Source organism: Ovis canadensis, chromosome 1, assembly GCF_042477335.2.
Source record: "Ovis canadensis isolate MfBH-ARS-UI-01 breed Bighorn chromosome 1, ARS-UI_OviCan_v2, whole genome shotgun sequence".
Lineage (NCBI taxonomy): Eukaryota > Metazoa > Chordata > Mammalia > Artiodactyla > Bovidae > Ovis > Ovis canadensis.
In genome coordinates, this window is record NC_091245.1 from 203,422,475 (window position 1) to 203,444,190 (window position 21,716).

The following is a 21,716-nucleotide window of genomic DNA, read 5'->3' on the forward strand; positions in this document are numbered from 1 at the left end:
AGTACTACTTTTAAGAGCAAACAATTTGAAACTATTTGATATATTCAACAGTTGGAAATAAGCTGGACAAATTCCAGATGTGATGGGAAGGCTGTGGGACTGGCAAGCTCAGAGGCCTTTAAAAGAAGGCCTTTCCTCTCACTTTCCTCTTTGTATTCTAAGTTCCTACTTGGTACTGTTGATGAATCCATGAGGGAATAAAAGAATACATGAATTAATTTCTTAATGTATTTGTTAGACTAAATGCCCAAGGGAAATACCCAATAAAAGGCAGAACATTTGAAGTCTAGCACATGATTTTTGTTAGATCTCAGGATCAAAGTCCTTCCATGAAATCACATTTGAAATGGTAACTGCAGTCTACAGAAAAACATTATTTTAAAGTTTAAACACCTCCAATGTTTTATGAAGTACATAAAAATAAAGATTATAGTTCCAATTCATGGAAGTATTAGGTTCTACCTAAAACTTCAACACAATTCCAGCCAGGCAGGCAATGGTGACTTGAAGAAGAGGATCAGCTAACATCTGGAATATTCTAAACATTACCATTAAAGAGAAAAATTGGGGAAGGAAGAAAGAAATCTAGTTCCATTATAGATGAAATAAAAACCAGTTACATTTAGCTTCTAGAGAACGAAGTCCAAAAGAAACCAAAAAAAGCAAAAGCAAAAGTTGGGGTGGGGTTGGTTATCTTGGCAGCTTTTAATCCTAAGTGCTGCCCATTTGGGGAAGTATAAAATATGATCTCATCACTTCTTTCTGCTCTAGAGAATCTAATTTGGGTCTACTTTTCTTCTTTTGCGAGCCTGTGCTCGGTTTCAGACCATTTTTCCTGGCAGTCATATGAAGGAAATAAAAAAGGAGACATATGACCTCACCTGCTCCAGTACCTTCCAGGGCCTGACAGAAGAGCTAGGCTTCCTGTGCTTTGCTTTCTTTAGCCTAATTCATTTCACAATCATGGAAAACACATTCTCTCAGAACAATCAAACTAAGGAACGTTAAGCAAATCCATAGCACTGTGCTATATATATGTTTACAAATCTGGATAAACTTTCTACTTTTTTAAGTTTATTTCTATTGAAATATAGTTTATGTTTTTTTTAATTAGAGGATAATTGCTTTACAATGTTGTGTTGGTCTCTGCCGTGCAACAGCACACATCAGTCATAATTATATATATATATATATATATATATATATATATATATATATATATATATATATATATATATATATATATATATCTCCCCTCCCTCTTGAGCCTCTGAAGTATAGCTGATTTAAGATATTGCATCAGCTTCAGGTGTATTGCACAGTGACTCATATACATATACACACACACCATATACATATATATGCATGCTACATCACTTCAGTCATGTCCAACTCTGTGTGGCCCTATGGACCATAGCCCACCAGGCTCCTCTGTCCAAGGGATTCTCTAGGCAAGAATACTGAAGTAGGTTGCCATTTCCTCCTCCAGGGGATCTTCCCAAACCAGGGATCAAACCCCAGTCTCTTATTCCTCCTGTACTGGCAGGCAGGTTCTTTTCCCTCCTGGGAAGCCCATGAAATATATATATATAATTTTTTTCAGATTCTTTTCCCTCATAGGTTATTATAAAATACTGAGACTAGCTCCCTATGTTATACAGCAGGTTCTTGTTGGTTTATCTCTTTCATAGAGCGTATATGTTAACCCTAATTTGTCTATCTTAATGAACTATGAAAAATTTTGGGAAAAGCAAATTTATATATTCTCATCAGTGATTTTTAACCATTTTGGGGGTCACAGACCCCTTTGAGATACAATGGAAAGCTATGGACTCTATCTTTGGAACAACGCAAGCTGAATTATACAAATACACACGGTAAACACACATAAACAGCACACAGTTTTCATATGACTTTAGGGATTTGTGAACCTCCTGAAGTTGGTCCAGAATCCCCAATTAATTCCTTTCAAAGAGGAAAAACTAAAAATTAGTTAGGTCATTGAGGCCAAAAGAGATAATTAGTTGCTAATTAATCAGTAAATAATAGAATTTCAGCACCTGAAGATAAAGTAGAGATCTATGCTTTAAATATTTTTAAATGTTTATGCAGTGTTTTGCTTCTTGGTAGCAAAGGAACTTTCTTTTCAAATAAAATTTTCTGTAGGACACCAGTATTTAAGATGGATCAAAATAGAGCTATTCAAATTAATAAAGCTGCTGGAAGACTGGATCCCCATTCTCTCCACTGCCCGCTTGCCACCTCTGACCCGTGAAGCACATCTGAGAAACACCCACTGGGCTGCTCCACCAGTCCACGAGCCATACTGGGACTGCTAGTCCCCACTCCTGTCCACGTGCCCAGATGGTCCAAATGAGCACTGGCCACTCAGAAAACAGTCTCCACATGGCAGAACCCACCTATTTCTCGACCCAGCCGGGAGGACTTCAGAGATCCTGCTGAAGAGACCACAGCACACCTGCCCCACGGCCCGGCCTTGGTCCTAATGTCCTCCTGAGGCAGGTAGCCCTCCCAGTCAGAGGTGTTGAAGGGAAAATCTGTGGCCTCTATCATTGAAATGTTGACGTGGTCCCGCAGGTGGCAAAGCAGGGCCTCTGCACTGAACTTGACCCCAGGCCCCGGCCCCTTGTACGTCACTTTGTACTTGTTCATGTTCAGATAATTCTTCCGGATAGTTTGCAGCCTGGGGGCAAGGTTTTTGGAGGAGCTGTCCTTGTCCCAAACCTGGAAGGTAGCCCCCAACTTGGCCTTGGGACCACCGAGTGCCTGGATGTTCTTCTGGGGGTTGTGGGTGCTGCTGGAGGACCCAGGTTGGGAACTAGAGCTCATGGCCAGTTTCTCCAGGCCCTGCAACATCTGGTATTCCTTGTTCTGCAGTTTAAGGAACTCATAGTAATTCCCTTTCTTCTTTTCCTTCCACACACAGACGATGGCAAACAGGAGAAAGATGAGCACACAGCAGCTGAAGAATTTTTTCTTCAAGCTGGTGCGAGTCATAATGAAAGGCATGTTCAAGGAAACCATGCTGTTCTGAGCAGGAAAATATGCCTAAAAAAAAGTGAGACAAGGCAGAAAGAGATGTAAAGAACAGCCAAAAGTAATGACGAGCTGAGCAATGGCTTTAGAGCGACGAGAACTGAATTCCAGCCCATGCCTATCTCCCATTTTCAGCAAGTCTCAAAAAAAAAAAAAAAATCACCCTCAGTTTGGGCTTGAAATGTAGAAAGTCATCCTCAGACACTCTCATCTTCCTCTCTGAGCCATGAGCACTCTATGGACTCGCCCACCACACCCTTGTACTCCCTGAATCTTAGTTTCCTGTTGTCTCAGTCTGGCTTCCTGATTGCTCTCTGAGCTTCCTGAGGTGGGAACCACAACTTACACATTCAGTTCCTAGAGCCTCACACTCTTTGTTCAAGGAAGGCATACATGCTTGAAAAACTAAAAGAGAGCAGCAGAGCAGGCTGACGTGTCTATGTCACAGGAAGCCAAACTCCATAAAAAGGCCTGGCCTCCTTTTAAAATTGCCAGGAAGAGACCTCTCACCATAAACAGTGTGGTAGGGGCACAGTGCATCTCTCTAAGGGCTCTGGTGCTAGATTCCTATGCGAGAAGAAAGCCAAGGGCTAGCTTCACAATAGAACACTCAGGTTTATGGAGTTCTGCATGTGGCAGGAAACTGACTCTCCTCACAGCAGAAGATGGGATCTCCTAATAAGATAGCAGATATGTGACCAGTTAAGGAAATGAAAACAAAAATGCATTAAGCACATAGGAGGTTATTTCATTTAATTTCATCATAAACCAGGGGACATCATGATACACAATATCAGTGAGCACCATGTTAATAATAACCTAACATGAAGGGCATCTCCAGAGCTGTGCAGAAAAGCCCTGACCATCACCAACCATGATGGTGCCATAATCTCCATTGCTATAGATTAACCACCTGAGGCGCTGAGAAATTAAGAGAAATGCCTAGGATCACAGAACTGCGTGAACAGTAGCACTGAGATCCAAATCCAAGCGCACTCGCTTTCCTAACCCGTGACCCTTTCACTGCATTATCTCCAGGATGCCGAAAGTTCTAGAAAATGGACTTCACAAATTAAACAGAGCCTGCATAGGCCCCTTTATATCTAAGTAAAGACCTACTTTGCTTTCCCGGAATTTATTGTCAAACTGAACAGAAAATGGAAGAACTTTGAATTTAAATAATGTCTGTAATCTTCTGGAAAACATTAACTTATTCCCTAAGTAACTAGGTTTATTTACCATAATGAGTCAAAGCAACTACCCACAGGATCTTGCTAACTGATTAAGAATCTATACAGTAGTAATTAACACAACATTGTAATCAACCATACCATAATTTTTAAAAATTAAGAAAAAAAAAATGAAACAGATCTATAGTCCACTTCCAGGAAGCCTGCTCCTAAGGATATCGGAGATAAGGTGGTAGGAGTACTGAAATGGGTATCACAGAACCTGGTTTCTTGTCCCCACTCTTGGTGGCCTTAGGCAAGTCTCTTAATCTCTCTGCACCTGTTTCTGTGGAGTAATCATCTCTGCCCTGTCTCATTCACTGGTCCTGAGAACACCAAAGGAGAATGGCATTCATGGACTTTGAACTAGGTAAATATAAAGGCACAGAAGGTTAGAGCAGCCCCCAGCCCCCACCGGCACAAGAGCCACATGGAAGCAATGTGGGACAGCAAACAACTGGCCATGACTCATCAACCTGAACTTCAGGTCCTTCATCACGTATCACTGAAGTACAGTTCACTTATAATGTTAGTCCCAGGTGTAAAACAGTGGTTTGATATTTTTATAGATTATAACATTTTTTACGAAAGTCTCTATGCGGTACATTACATCCCTGTGACTTAATTATAACTGATACTCTAGCCAGCCGGCCAAGACCACACCAGCACACTGAGGTATAACTGGTAGTTTATACCTCAAACCCCCTTTACCTCTTTCACACTTCCCCCTATCACCCTTCCCTCTGGCAACCATTAGTTTGTTCTCTGTATCTTTAAGTCTGTTTCTGTTTTTTGTTTTTGTAGATTCCACATGTAAGTGAAAACATACAGAATTTGTGGGTGTCTCTCTCTCTCTCTCTCTGTCTTATTTCACTTAGCGTAATATTCTTTGGGTCCATCCATATCACAAAATGCAAGGTTTTATGGTATGGCTTTATTCTTTTTAATGGCTGAGTAATATTCCATTGTGTTTGTGTATACACATGTATATATCACATACTCTTTATTCAGTCATCTGTTGATGGACCCTTAGGATGCTTCCATATCTTGGCGATAATAAATTGTAGGTAATTCTGCAATGAACATTGGCATGCATAAATCTTTTGAATTAGCTTTTTGTTTCCAGGATAAATACCCAGGAGTGGAACTGCCTTGATTATACAGTAGTCCTATATTTAATTTTTTAAGCTAACTCCACACTGTTTTCCACAGTGGATACACAAATTCACACCCCTACCAACAGTGTATGAGGGTTCCTTTTCTCCACACCCTTGACAGTACTTATCTTCTCTATTCTTCTCCCGAGTTTGGTGAGCATACTTATAATCCAGAATTCCAACCCAGACTTGTCTGACTAAAAGTCCATGGTTTTTGCACTAATGGACAGGCATTGTGAAAAAGTACAATGAAAAGTCAGTGTTGAGTTAAGACTCAGAATTCAGGGTCTCTAATGAGATAACTGCTGGACAATCACAAAATAAACAGCCTCACTATCTGTGCTGACACTGCTACTGTGCACTATTTTACCAGTTAGGTGACCCAGCAATTGGATTTATCAGACCCAGTACAACCCTGTGAGATAAGCAGAGCAAATTTTATCAGTTTCATTTATAACTAAAGAAACTATGATTTTGTAAACATAAGTAAGTTTCAAAGTTGCGTGAGTGATTTGGTAATGATGGAGTTTGGACTTAACTTTTGTGTGTATAAGTGAAATAAGACAGGAGGTAGGGATGTGGAACCTGGCTCACTATCTCACTGGGCTGAGGCTCAGAAGGGCTTGTGTTCAGCTTCCTACCAAACCCTGCCCTCAAAGGTTGAGTTGCCCAGGAAAGAAGAGTTCTCCAATCCTTCAACCACACAGTCTTATAACTTCAAGAGCACCCCAGCCTTTAAGGTCAGTGCTCTGTCATGAGTGCCACGGGCACTCATCTGAAACCTCACGTCAAGGCTCCCAGTTCTCTGAACACCATCCTCTGTTGAGGCTCCAAGTCCACCACTGGCTAGATCCTCTGGTCAGAGGGACACAGAGAGTCAGCCTCGTCTCTCAAGCTGCTACAGAGAGACACAGACTGAAGAAGCTTCATCTAAACAGCCCAGACTGAAGCAAAGGAATATAAATATTTTTCCCCAAGGTCTTTGGGAAAATAGTCCAAGTTTTTAATTTCTCAACCATTTCTCTGATTGCCTTCTTACCTCTCTACAACTTCGCACTGCTGGAATCTCTCCCCTTGTCCATTTGGCTGGCAACCAAACAGCCTTTCCATTTCTGGGCTCCTCTGGAGGCCACCTCCCCTTCCCTACTGTTCTTGCTCCCTGCTATTTGTCTCTAGTGTTTGGTAATGCTTGCTTTTGATTTTCTTTTTTAGGCTATGCCCTACAACATGTGGGATCTTAGTTCCCAGACCAGGAATCAAACCCCTGCCCCCTGCATTGGGAGCATGAAGTCTTAGCCACTGGACCACCAGAGAAGTCCCGGTAATGTTTGCTTTTCATGCTGACCCCCTGCTAGAGGGAGATTCCTCCTGGCTCATTTCTGAAATTCCAGTGCCCCCTCACACCTGGAACACAGTGGGTATTCAATAAAGGATTCTTGAATTGATTGGACTTATCAACGAATGCTAACAACCCCCACCTGGCTTCTAGAGGAATAAGTAACAACTCACATTATCACCTACAGAGAATAAGCCAACACTGAACCAACAGAAAGAAAATCCCAAAGGAGGGATCCCCATCTATATCACTATATCACTACATGCTGAGTATCACATGCAGGGCTTGGCCAGAGTAGGTGCTTTAAAAAGGTAGATTGAATTATAGAATAACTTTAAATCTTATATTTATAGTTTACAGAAATAGGCAAATCACCTATCAACACTAAGGACTGAAAAAATAAAAATAAAAAACACGAAGAAAACAGCAAAGCTGTAGCCAGACGTTGAGCCCCTATGTCTTCTTGCCAGCGCACTCCACTGGGCCTCTCCTAAACAGAGTATGGACCCCTATGCTGCTGCACATCCCACTCCTCCAGGTGCTCCTTACCTGCTTCTAGCTAATCCTCCTGGGCTGCAAGCCCCCCAGGTCCTCAGGAACGAGCACTGCTCTCCATGGATGTCTATTTTACTGGGTCTGGAGGCCAAGGCTCATTGTTCTCAGGATGATCAAAAACCATCTACAAAGAGGACAGTAAAACAGAGTGAAGCACCAGTTTCCAAGAGGAGCAAGGTTAAAGATTAAAAAGATAGACAGGGACCTCTGCCAAACTCCAATGTGGGCCCTGGTATGGCTCAATCCAGAAAGCCCCAAGGGCTCAGAAAAAAAAAAGAGACAAAAGTCAATTACAGGTGCAGTGTTCTGGGTTAATAAACATCACAGAAATCCTAGAAATAGTCCAATACTAATAAGAACATGACAGAAAGATGAAGCAAGCACCATACACCAACCTGGGAAGAAAGAATTGTTTAGTCTCTGGTTTGGGCATACATAAATAGCAATTTTGAGAAGACAGGATTCAGTTCATCCAAAATGAACTCTAAACAGACCTTTTAAAAGTTATTTATTATCAAAGAATATTTAACAATATATGAAAGTTCTATCAGTATAATGTTAACTGAAATTCAGAAAAAAAATTTTAAATTCAAATGTGAGAAAGAGCAAAGACTATACCAATATATACACACACACACATACCTAGAAGGTAGAATAAGGAGTAATGAGCATTTTCTTTTTTTTTATAAATTTTTGTATATCAAAAAATTTCTAAAGCATACATGCATTACTCTTAGAGTTATAAAAAACTATAAAAATATGTTTTAGAAGCTAAAAATAGAATTCTATACTTGTCAGTTTTCTTTCTTCTGATGGAATGTAGAAAAATAACAAAGGAAAACTTAATAGTTGCATGAAAATTCCAACTTCTATGCAGTAAAAATATTGCAATAAAAAGGAAAAATAAGACTCAAGGTGTGTGAAAGTTTCATAGTAAAAGCCTTTAAAAATGAACAGGCAATCAACAAGAGCAAACAAATCACAAAACAGAAAATACCATTAATAAACATATGAAATTATGATTACTCTTGAGAGAAACCCAAAAGAGGTAACTGGAACATAGATACTAGTTTATAAAATTAACTTTAACTAATAGTTTTCAAAATGATAATACTCATTGACAGGCAGATTATAATGAAATTGGTATATTTCAAGAGAGCAGTAGAAATTAATTTAACTTTTTTAGAAAGTAATCACACCAAAGAATTAAGAGCTTATGACTATGAATCAAGTTATTGTACTTCCAGGAAATAAGATTGAATAAATAATTCCAAGGGGAAAACGTTGTATATTTCTATTTCCTCACATATAAGATAATTCTCTACCTTACACAGCTTTGGTGAGAACTGGAAGAAGATTCATGAGACAAAGAATGAGTTTTATGAAGCAATTTGCATGTGCAAAAAGAAAAAACAGCTTTTAGTTTCAAAGAGATTTATAATGGTGAAAAAATCTAAAATTAATAATTAAGCTTACAACAATAGCAAAATAATTAAACTATGGTACTTACAATCAGATAGAATATATATATATATAATGGTATATGTATTTTAAGTAGCAACATGAAGTAAAATGCTTAAAATATTATAACAAAGAAAGTGAAACAAAATGTTACCTGTACATACATCACTGTGACTAAAAGTTCTACATATCCAAATATCTAGGCTGGGAGTGTCTGAGCTTTTCATGACCAGGAGGCAGGCAGGCAGGTCCTGGGCGTGATGGACAGGACAGAAGTGAGAGGTGCCGTTCTGCTTTTTGTCAAAAAACAGTCAGGGCTCCCCTTACCCACTTAGCGAAGCACTGGCTCCCTAGCAGCCTCCTGGTGCAGTCCAAAAATTGCCTCTGATAGCCAGCCTTCTTTTCATGTCATACAAGTTTCCTCTGAGGCGAGGGAGGGGGGTTTGTGATTATGCAAGCATTCATATTATTATTGGATTACCATTTCTCTCCTCCTACTAAAACTGTGAACCCTGTAAGTGCTGGTTCTTCACTACTACCCTCGGTGCCCAGATGCATGTCTGGCATATGGGAGATACTCAATGAGACACGGTTTCGATCCCTGGGTCCAGAAGATCCCCTGGAGAAGGAAATGGCAACCCACTCCAATATTCTTGCCTGGGAAATCCCATTGTTAGGTAGTTAGAATAGGAAAAAGGAGCCCAGAATGGCAGCGGTTAAAAGACAAAGGAAAAGCCCACAAAAATAAAACAAAGGAAGGTCCAGAACCAAGTGAGGACCTCAGGTAAAACAAGCAGCATTCCTGGCTAGCCCAATTTACATAGGGCAGGCCCAGGGGGAGGAGAAAAAACGTACAAAAAGAGGAGCCAAAATTGGGCTGGGGGCTTCTCTTTGTGTCTTTTAGGTCGACCCGCCCTCACACCTTGAGGATGTATTTTCCTTTGCTTTAGAAATAAAACTGAGCTGTAGCACGGAACTGTAACACTTGTCCGTCCAAGGAAATTATAAGGGGCTGTAACACTGGGCCACTTGTTGCTTCAAATTTTTGTTGCGACAAGACAAAACCGAGGAAATTTCAAACTCCCCGACACCATGAATAGAGGAACCTGGCAGGCTGTGGTCCATGGGATCACAAAGAGACAACAAACAAGGATTATTTGTTGAATGAATGAATGAGGGAGGGAGGGAAGTGTTGCTCGTCCTTCAGAGGTCTATGTTACCTCAGGCACCACTGATGGACAGGGTTCCTGCTCAGCGGCCTCACAGACAACACTCTGGGCAGTCACGGCACTTAGGATGCCACTCTCACCTGTATTTATCACTTCACTGCCACCCTCTCAATGCTCAGGCATAAGACCTGTGTTTGGGTTCACTGCACAGACATCAGAGGAGTGTAGCAAACCCAGTTCTTCCTCCCTCATATCACATTTACTTGGAACAACTTGCCCTCTAAGGAGATTAAAAATCACTCTTGATTCTTGATTTCTAAAAATCAACCAATTGAAACAAGTGGTATAACCTTTGATCTATATGTACTGTAGGTGGTGAAGGCCTTCCAAAAATAGTCACTGCTGGTCATGAGATACTAGCAGTGGTGATCTTCAACCAGCTACAGAAGCAGTAATAGCATCTTCAACTGTCTGGAAGGGACACTTTAGCACTCATGACAATAATAGTTACCAACTGTGTATTACTAGCTACATGTAAAGCACTGACTATAGCTTAAGAGTTAAGAGTAAGGACTCTGGAATTAGACTGAGCTGGGAAAGAGTTCAAACTGCCTCTCACCAGTTTACATGACCTTGGACAAGCTGTTCAACCCCCTAGGAATCAGTTTTTTTAATCTGTAAAATGGTAATAATAATAACAGAGCCCATCTCATGGGATTATTTAAATAATCAAGTTAGATAAAACACCCAAAGGGACTGCAATAGGAACTGTGACAAAAATTATCCACATCACTTCATTTACTCCTCACCATCCCGCCCTCCTCACCATCCCATGGTTGAGAGGATACCACTGCTATCCCCATTTTACAAACGGGGAGCCTGAGACAAGAAAGAAGAGTGATTTGTCCAGAGTAACTCAGTTTTAGCACTCCAAATGCCTCATGCTCTTCCATGTGTTTGCAGTCCTGCCCAGAGAGCTCCTTCTGCTTGAAATGTCCTTTCCTACCCTGTTCACATAGGACCACAACCCCACCGCCCCCCACCCCCCGGCCGCCGAACCTCCTCTACTAGCTCAAGTGCCCCTGGACTTTGAAGCCTTTCTTGACACCATGAAGATCATCACAGCTCTGCTGTGCCTGTGCTGGCACCAGACCACATGTTTGCAGGTCTGTCCCAGCCTGTAAGATCTATCTCTGGCCCCCCGCACCTAGCCAGGCTCTGCACCGTAACTGAGAAGTAGTCAGTCATGTTTGAATGAAAGAAAGAATCTAGCTCTGACACCTCTCCTCCCCTCTCCCCATGCCCTTCAGTTTTTAGAATCACCCCACCATCTGCCTACCCATCACCTTCAATTGCTGGAGTCCCCTTTACAGCGCTATTACCGACAGATGTTCATTCTGCCTGCTGAATGTACTGAGTGACAGGAAATTCACCACTTCCCCAGGTCAAATGTGGCTGTGTGAGCAGCTCTGCCTGTTAGAAAGGTCTTAAAATGAAGAGCAATCAACCTACTTGCAAAAATAAACTCAGTGTTTTAAGCTTTGATCTCTAGATTCACACAGACTCAAAATGAAAACCAGTAGTGCTTGCTGAGCCTATGCTCAGTGCTGGGAACGTCACCACATGCACCCACTCATTTCATCCTCATGACAAGCTTGTGAAGGCCATGCTGCCTACTGCCCACCTTGCTGCCCACCTTCTCCTCCACCCAGGACACTCTCCCTCATTCCTTGAATATGCTAGCTCCTGGCTTACTATAGTTCTTTCCAACACTATTTCTATCGTAACTGTTCATAGCAGTAATATCCATTTACATAATTATTCTAGTCCTCTGGTCTCTTTATTTTCTTGGGCTTCAAAATCACCGTGGAGAGTGACTACAGTCATGAAATTAAAAGATACTTGCTCCTTGGAAAAAAAGCAATGAAAACGTATGCAGTGTATTAAACAGCAGAGACATTACTTTGCCAACAAAGGTCCATACAAAGCTATGGGTCTTTCCAGGAGTCATGTACAGATGTGAGAGTTGGACCATAAAGAGGGCTGAGCCCCAAAGAATTGATGCTTTTGAACTGCAGAGCTGGAGAAGACTCTTGAGAGTCCCTTGGACAGCAAAGAGATTAAACCAGTCAATCCTAAAGGAAATCAACCCTGAATATTCATTGGAAAGACTGGTGCTGAAGCTGAAGCTCCAATACTTTGGCCACCTGATGCGAAGAGCCAACTCATTGAAAAAGACCCTGATGCTGAGAAGATTGAGGGCAGAAGAAGGGGACAACAAAAGATGAGATGGTTGGATGGTCTCATAAACTCAATGGACATGGGTTTGAGCAAACTCTGGGAAATAGTGAAGGAGAGGGAAGCCTGCCGTGCTGCAGTCCATCGGGTTGTAAAGAGCTGGACACAAGTACATGACTGAACAACAACAACTGGTCTCTCAGTTTTTTGATCTCCTCAGTTCCAAAGACTGTGACCTCAGCAACGCATTCCAAGTGTATATCTTTGATCCTGTCATTTCCAAAAAACATACTCCCTTCATAGTCTCGATTTCAGGTACCTCTCTCATCACCACTCTCATCTCTGCAGCTTAGTCCAACCGGTACCCAACTCTGACAGTCTTCTGTATTTGATCCTACCACCTTCTCACTGCCTCTCACTTCCTCCTTGCCCTCCCTTTCCTTTCTATCCACCTCAGATTCCCTGGTCAGTCATTCAACTGACCTCTCTCATCGTGCATGGCTGGATAAACCCCAAGTTTGGTTAAATTCAACTCTCTGTACTCCTGCAACCTGCACGTATGCAGCTGAACATGGTTAAAGAAACTCACACGATGCTCATCAATTTCACTTCAAGTTCATGACTACTAACTGCAAGTAGTTCCTTAATGCTTCATAGCAATGATATGCTACGTTTCCAATCAATTCATCTGCCACTCTCCTAGAGGACTGTATGACTTCCTCCCCCTAGAAATTCGTCTTACCCTCACCTGATGAACTTGCTACTTATTCACAGAACAAAAAAAGGAAGCTAACAGAACAGAACTTTCACACACATGCCTTTGTACAACAGCTATTCACCTTACCTGCACTTATGCCCAAATGATCTCATTACTATGAATAAATTGGCTGCATTCAACACTTGCAATATCCAATTTTTCCATAGATTCTACACACTCTTGTCTACTTAAGGACGTTCTTGAAAATCCCTCTTTTTTACTTCTGTTCCAATAGATAGCCTTCTGTCAAAGATCATCAGCATAAAGGCATGCTATTATTTCTCCTATCTTTAAAAAAAAACTCTCCTAATTGAAGCAACCACCGCCTGACCCAGATCAGTCTTAGCATCACTAACAATGGGACACCTCAATAGTTTGTGCTTTTTGAAGTGAGACAATGTGAAGCACACAGCACCACCTACGAAAAATTCTTATCTAAGATGTTTAATCTGTATATGCAATTTTAGTTTTTTAGGAAATACAAGAGAAAGAAGAACAAGTTAAAAGACACCCTAATTTATCAGATATATCCAGAAAGTGGGACACTCTATAGAACAACTGAACAAGTTTCATCAAGTCAATGGGCACACACACACACACACACGAAATCCAAATAGCTTAAGAAAAGACAACAATCACAGGCAGCCTGTAGATCTATGGTTTGAACAGAGCAACCGTGGCGACAAACTGGGTTATCTGAATATAGATTAGGTATCATATTAAGACATCACTGTTAATTTTGCTAGATATAATAATAGGACTATCATGATTATATATGTGATTATGTTAGAAAAAAAACTATGTATTTGAAGTAGAAATGAAATTTACTTTAAAGTAATTCAGCCAAAAATAAAGCAAATGTGAAAAAAAATGCAATGATGTTTTGTTCAAATATATTCAAATTAAGCTATGTAAGTAATGAGGGTGATCTGCAGACTCTTCTTAGACAACATCATTTGAGATTAAGGAGAGTTTCAAAGAGCTTGAAACAAAAAAAGTTATGGTCAATAGTGTTTCTGTTTTACTGGAGGAATTAACTGAAAAAAAGATACAGGACATTATAGAAGTTGCCTATTTAGCCACTACATGAGGTCTAAATAATCTCCTTTTCGCTGTCCCTCCAATGAAAGCTCTAGACCTTTTTCTTCCCTTTACAGTAAAACTGCTTGAAAGAACTCTCTGGAGTCATTGTTTCCAATTTCCCTCTTCCCCTTCTCACCTGAAGCCCCTCCATGAAGCCTCCCTCATCTCTGTAAGACTGCTCTTGCCACATCCCAAACACCTCCATGACTCCATGCTACCAATCAGATGCTCAGGGCTGTCTTTGTCTTATTCAGCCCATCAGCCGTATTTTACACAGTTGGTCACATCCCCTTTCTGGCTTCCAAAACCTACATTTTTTTTCTCCCCTTACTGTTCACTCCTCCTCAGTTGTCTCTGACACTGGTTCCCGCTCCTCTCCCCGACCTCTACACACAGAAGTGCCCAGCTTCTGGACTTTGTTCTAGTGATACTCCCTCTCTCCTGGATGTGGGCACCTTGTGACCTGTTCCCCGTCTAGTTTGCACCCAAAACACCTTTGCTGATGTGAAATGAAAATATTTCCTGCCATATTAATCAACAAGAAATGTCACAACCATCAGCGATTTCTGGTCTCCAAATGTGAATGAGGGCTCCCCAAACCTCCATCCAGCGGATGGAGGATGACTCATAGTGACTGCTGAGGAGCTGGGGGAGTGCAAGAAGCAAGATGAGCAAGGAGACAGGATTGGCAAGGAATGAAGTCAGTGAGCCCAGAGGCTTGCATCTCCCTGTAGGCAGAAAGCTAAATTCCTTAACTTGATTCCTCATCTTTGATGTTCAGACTGCCTGCTCCCTTTGTTCCAAACTTATATAGCCTGACGTTCCCCCTGCCTTCTTGGAGCAGTTTCGTCAAAGCTACTGAGATGCTGTCTCCCAGGCTCGGAGTCTTCAACATTCCCACTAAATGAAATAACTCTCTGCTTTCAGGTTGTGACTATACTTTTTTGTTGACACTGACATGCACTAAAATGAGTTCAGAAACAGGCTCTGTTGGTGAGCTTCTGCAGAAAGGAAGTCTCTAATACTTAAAAACAAACTAAAAAGAAGAGTAAGGCTCAGCTTGGGAGACTAAAATAGACATTATGTTCACTTCACTTGTTACTGTACCCGCTATAATCTGTAGAGAGGAGGCAGCACTGCAGAGAACAAGGATGATCAGATTTAGAGCACTTCATTGAAATTAGTTGTTAAAGTGTAGATTTCTGAATTCTACCCTCAGTCATTCTGATCCAAGTAGAGATGCGGCTAGGAAAACTGCATTTAGCAAGCACCCCAGGTGATCCTGATGCCAACAAAAGTGCTAGTCTGAGAAAGCTTTATCAAGATCCAGGATGGGAAAAGCATAGAAATTCAGTGTAATCAACTTTTACAGTAATTTGAAAGAGTAATTTTATGCCTGTTGAGTCTAATAGTAACTTTTAAAATATGGCTTGTTATTTTAAATGTCTTTTTCATTTCATTATTCTAGCAACTCCTTTTCATTGTATTTTAAAAACTATGGATGTGGGAGAGGTTAGGGCAGAAATCCTGTCCTTCACCACCACTAGTTTGAGAAGCCCCAACTTCGGAGAAAGAGCTCAGGCTCTGGCATCTCAAAAGCCCAGATTCAAATCCTGGCTTTTCTGTCAGATGTTACAGGATGTTAGACCAGTTTTGCCATCATTTGTAAGCCTTGCGTCTTCATCTGTGAAGTATGGATAAGTATACTTTAAAATTTGCCTCCACAGGACTGTGTGGACATACTGATAGACTTCATATGTGCTAAATACTTCATCAATACAAAACGTAAAGTTCCTGTAATTGAGTGAAGACCATTTAATCCCAGCAGCATCAATAGTGCTCGAGGTGTGTGCAGCTGGCTCACCTCCCAGGGTCCCCAGTAGAGCTGGTCCAGGCTGCTGTCAGACACAGTTTTTCAGGTCCCGATCACTGAGCTCCACTGTACGGGAGCCAGCAGAGGTCAGAACCTTAGTCGTTGTGTCAAAACACTTCTGACAAGTCCCCAGTTTTACTCAAAAGGGCAGAAAAAATCAGAAACGTGATAAGCAATGGAAACCAACCTGTAGCTGTTGACTCAGGAGGGAGTGAAAGGAAACCATGAGAGACTCGCCAAGTAACTGAGTGGCTGCACTGACAAGTGTTTGCCTGGTGGGGAGGGGGGAATCTTGCCAGATCAGAGCCCTAAAGATAAACGGGCCTTCATTCCTGCCTGTTCCAGACCCACACTGCAAACAAACAAACAAACAAACAAAATGGTCTCTTAACAGAGATTAGATCTTTTCCCAGCCAGGCAGGCACTAATGGAGAAGACTGTGAAATGGCTGAGTACATTTCCCTGAGGTTTCCTAAACATGGAGAACAGAACTTTATCTGTGAGGGGTGTTGAATCCCCACCACAGAGAGGGCAGCTACTCCATGGTGCCAGCCTCTCAGAACAGGTGAGGGGAGCGCTGAACTCACGACTAAGAGAGTGGACAAAGGGAAAAAAAAAATCACAGGCCTTTGCTTGTGATTTGTCTTCAGTCTTGTGTCTTTAGTGGACACATATTTGCAGAAATTTTTGCCTTCCAATTCAACAGGTGCCTGGTGGAAAGTAAGCGCGTCACAGCCCATCAGCTCTCCTTCTATATGATCCTCACCTCCCAGTACCAGCGGTAGAAGCCCCAGCCCCAAAAGCCATCTCCCCACTCTTACCAGCTAAGACAAGTCTGCTCCCCTCCATCAGTCCGGGGTGAGCCTAGGAGGAAGGAACAAAAGGGCCTGCAAGGAGGGCTGAACAGACACAACGCTCCTCCCAAGCAAAAGACCCACCTCTCTTCCTTCACACCCCAATTCACGCCGCACAGAGACACAGAGAGGAAAAAAAAAAAAATAGGCCTCTTTCCTCCTGAGAAAGAAGAACTGTTTCACCTCCTCCTCATCTTGAAAAACTAAGTTTGTAGTGACTATTATGGAAGCGTTTACACATACAAAAATGGACAGAAAACACCATAAAGAACCTCCATGTTTTCATAACCCAGATCCAAAGATTACCAGTATTTTGCAAACCTTGTTTTATCCATCTCACACTCCAGTAATTTAAAGCAAATGCCAGGCTTCGAGTCAGTTCCCCATACCAGCTCTTCTTAACTGGGGTGCCTTGAGAAAACTAAGTCTTAATAGCCTAAGACATCCATTTATGTAATGAATTAACTTACCTCCTTGGCATCTCTGGAGAAAGAAATGGCAACCCACTCCAGTATTTTTGCCTGGAGAATCCCTTGGACAGAGAAGCCTGGCAGGTTATAGTCCATAGGGCCTCAAAGAGCTGGACATGACTGAAGCAACTTAGCACAGCACACTTTGGCATCTAGAATAGTATTAGCTATTACCCTCCTCAGGAGAACTGAGAACACAGGCCCTCAAAATCATTTTCTGTGGAGCCGAATTCTGTATAATATTACCCACCCCACGCCCTACATGTTAGGTTCTGTGTATGTACATACATGACCACGATGTCATTATCATCCAATAGCCATTTCACTTTCAAATTTTTGCCAATTCTCCCAAAAATGTCTTTTACACTAAATTCCTTGAATGAGGATCCCATCAAGGTGGGCACATTTTGTTTGGATGATACACCACTCTCAACTCTCTTCTAATCTATAACAGTTTCCTACTGCTTTACTTTTTTTTTTTTTTTCTTTTCCATGATATACATTTGTTGAAAAACCTAAGTCATTTGTCCTGTGGAATATGCCACATACTGAATCTGGTTAAGACTTCCTTGTGGCATCAACTTACTCCCCTTGGCTCTGGGTTTCCAGTAAACCTAGTGGTAGATCCCAAGGCTTCTTGAGATGCAACGGTTTCAAGTTCAATGATCCTCCCATTGTTTTGATATTCTAAGGGGGGCTAAATCCTGATCATCTAAGGGAGTTTGGGGTGGGGAAATGAACAGGGAGGTCTCCACGTTGCAGTGGTCCAGAGGTTAAAGAACAGCATACTCCAATACTCATAATAGGTTCATTCATTCAGCAAGTATTCATTTCCTACTGTGAGCCAAAGTGGAGATATGACAGTGCAGAAACCAGCCAGAAATCTCACGCCTCCCAGTGAGAGGGTAAGTAGAGAGTATGACAAAATAAGAACATGCAGTGTGCTTTGTAAGTAGATAGAAAATTAAAGCAGGGAAGATGGAGAGGGATAGTAGGGGCTAGGGGGCAGAGGATCCCTTGTAAATTAAATATTCAGAGATAGGCTCACTGAAAAGCATTTGAGCAAATATTGGAGGGAGTGAAGGAGGGCTCAGGCAGATTTTTGAGAGAAAAGGGTTCCAGAGGGAGGACCAACAAATCATTAGGCAGAGACACGCTTGACCTGCTTGAAGACCAGCATGGAGGCCTGGGGAGAGAGGGTGAGGAGGAGAACAGTGCAGAAGGGGCAGGGAAGTGGTGGCTACAGGTCACGGAGGGGTTTCCACGGGTATAAGAACTCTAGCTGAGAACTCGAACTCACTCTACATAAGACTTGGCTGACTTAGGTTTAAAAGGGATCATTCTGGCTGCTACACTGAGAATCAACTGTGTGGGTGGCAGGTTGGGAAAAGTTTAAAAAAAAAAGACCTTTTAAGAGGCTACTGCAACAAGCTAGGGGAGGAAAACCCAGGATCCTGTTAACTAGAGTTCTTCCCAGGCGCTCGCATTTTGCGTTACCAAATTTAATTCTTGCAACCACCTAGTGGGGCGGGTATTAACAATTCTCTTTTACGAGTGAGGAAACTGAGGCTCAAAGAGTTTAAGCCATTTGCTTAAGATATTGTAAATGGTCAAGCTTAAGATATTGTAAATGGGGTGTGAGCCAGACTGTTCCAACTTGTAAGCCTGGTTCTGCTATCCAATATCTGTCCCGCTACTCAGTCTGTTTGTTTACTGGCGTGCCTCTGCTTTATCAGGTCAGCTAGAGTTGCCAGTAACCATTTTGGAAACTTCTGTTGACACTTCTTTATCCTCTATGCTGATCTCCATCTCTTTAATTTCTCAGTGTGCAAACTTCACCCTGGTCTGTACTTCAGGACCCAAACTTTCTGTACCCAGACTAGAATCCTTGATATCATATTGCCTTCAGCTAACCACAATACCTTCAAGAAGTAGTCTCTATGTCCTGGACTCCAGAAACCTCCCTGTAATGGGCTTCCATTTCTTTCAGATCAGGAACTCCTTTTTTTTTTTTTTCTTTTTTTCTTTTTTTTTTGTGCCACACAGCACCTGGGATCTAACTTCCCAGACCAGGGATGGAACCCACAGCCTCTGCATTGGAAGCATGAAGTCTTAACCACTGAACTGCCAGGGAAGTCTCCTCAAACTCTTAATCTGAGTCACTTGAGTTACCACTCAACTCTGCAATGACTCATTTTCTTGTTTCTTCATGTCAGTGATAGCTGCCTCCCTACCAAAGACGTGCTTTTTCTGCCATACAGAGTTGCTGCTTAAAGTGGTGGCCCAACCAGGGATTATATTGATATTTTTCAGGAAACGTGTATGTGGCCACATACACACACATCCTGCATCTAGGTGGAACTGAGACTGTTTAACTAGTTATCAGCAATAAACTGTGACCAAAAATAACACGTGTCACTTCTGGGCAGGGTGAGTAAGAATTGAATCTCTTGGTTCTATTTGTTTGCTGTAACTAAATGAGCCACTAAGTGGAGTGTGTGTGCGTGCGCGCCTGCTTAGTTGTGTAGTAGTTTGTCCGACTCTTTGCGACCCCGTGGACTGTAGCCCACCAGACTTTATACATTTATTTCTACTGGTGTAAGTAGAATTCTGAGAATTCATTAGAATTCTTACCTATAGATTTTTCACTGTCCACACAATTCTCTCTTCATCCCAGCATTTCATTAGCACAGTAAAATAACAGTTCTCCTTAATTTGGCCAAAGCCACCGTTTCTAAATTCTTTTACATCTAGTGCCTTTTTATTTGTTTACCCCTGCCATGACCCCCAAATTTTGAAAACTGTTGACAGCCAAATTTCACTAAGAATTTGTGTTCTTGTTTGTTATCAAGTGGACAGGGCTTCCCTTATGGCTCAGTTGGTAAAGAATCTGCCTGTAATACAGGAGACTTGGGTTCGATCCCTGGGTTGGAAAGATCCCCTGAAGAAGGGAAAGGCTACCCACTCCAGTATTCCGTCCTGGAGAATTCCATGGACAGTATAGTTCATGGGGTTGTAAAGAGTCAGACACAACTGAGCGACTCACTTTCATGAAACTTTCATCAAATGGACAAGGATATTGCTGCCAATCAGAGGCTCTGTAACAACCTAGAGGGGTGGGAAAAGGTGGGAGGGAGATTCAAGAGGGAGAGGAATACGTGTATACCTATGGCTAATTCATATTGATGTATGGCAAAAGCCAAAGCAATATTGTAAACCAATTATCCTTCAATTAAAAATAAATAATTTTTTCAAAATGAGGTTCTGACCAGCATAAGACTGTCATTGTTATCACAATCAGATGACACAAGCTGAGTCTGAAACAAAGAAACTTGATGATTTCCTTGGTCTCAGCAGGTTTTTTGGGACAAATGTGCTTCTCCCATTTGACTTTTTGAAACCCTGAAGTGTCTGATGGGTCTCAGGAAACCCTGGGCAAGGAATTCTGCTTTGTCCATGACCTGAAACTGACCCCAATAAAATCATAACTTTCTGATCTCAGTTGGCCTCCTAAAAAAACAGGTTCTGCCAGTTGACTATCTATGAAAGAGTACTTTTTAAAAAACTACCCCCATCTGCACCTATCTGGGCAAAATTTAGGCACTCTAAGTTTATCTGGAAGAATCTGGCTCCTAAGTGCTTAAAAATAAGGAAAATAGCAATGTAAAACCAGAATTTTAGTGACTGCCAGATCAAACAGGGCTTCGCTGATAGCTCAGTTGGTAAAGAATCCGCCTGTAATACAGGAGACCGCAGTTCGATTCCTGGGTTAGGAAGATCTGCTGGAGAAGGGAAAGGCTACCCACCCCAGCACTCTGGCCTGGAGAATTTCATGGACTGTATAGTCCATGGGGTCACAAAGAGTCAGACACAGCTGAGCAACTTTCACTTTGTTCTTCCCTGGTGGCTCAGATGGTAAAGAGTCTGCCTGCAATGCGGGAGACCAGGGTTCAATCCCTGGGTGGGAAAGATCCCCTGGAGAAGGAAATGGCAACCCACTCCAGTATTCTTGCCTGGAAAATCCCATGGACGGAGGAGCCTGGCAGGGTACAGTCCATGGGGTCACAAAGAGTCGGACACAACTGAGTGACCTCACTTACTTACAGATCAAACAGACACAAGCCTCCCTCCTCATCACCTCAGCTCTCAGCAGTTGACTGCACAGCAGCAGTTATATCAGAAAGATGCTCCCTGGGGACAGATCAGCAGTGCTGTGATAGATGGGCAGGGTAATTAGCTGCCCAGAATTCTCACACACTAAACAGCAAAGGAGGACTAAATGGCAACAACACAGGAGGGAAAGAGTGCTGCCGAAAAAACAAAGCTTAAGAATTTTGTCTTAAATCTTGGAGACAAGGCATGATGACCGACATCACAAAGTTTAAGAACATTGTCTTAAATCTTGGTAACAAGGTGTGATGACCTACATCTCGCTCTTCAAACCCCAGCTTAAGTGTATCTTTAGTGAGAACAATGA

General features: G+C 42.0%; 1 protein-coding gene across 4 annotated transcripts in view; it reads right to left on the bottom strand.

Moving 5' to 3' along the window:
- Nucleotides 1–21,716, bottom strand: part of ST6GAL1 (ST6 beta-galactoside alpha-2,6-sialyltransferase 1) — a 141,625-nt gene that overhangs the window by 29,555 nt on the left and 90,354 nt on the right. For 2 of the 4 annotated variants that reach the window (XM_069558277.1, XM_069558297.1), the window contains 2 exons: nt 7,329–7,458; nt 2,421–3,069 (listed from right to left, as the gene is read on the bottom strand). In XM_069558277.1, the coding sequence (XP_069414378.1) occupies nt 2,421–3,045 (625 nt within the window). In that variant the 5' untranslated portion in view covers nt 3,046–3,069; nt 7,329–7,458. Of the gene's footprint in view, nt 1–2,420; nt 3,070–7,328; nt 7,459–8,949; nt 9,221–16,736; nt 16,873–21,716 lie in introns of those variants that run through there. The other 2 variants (XM_069558286.1, XM_069558295.1) reach the window with 2 other exon arrangements.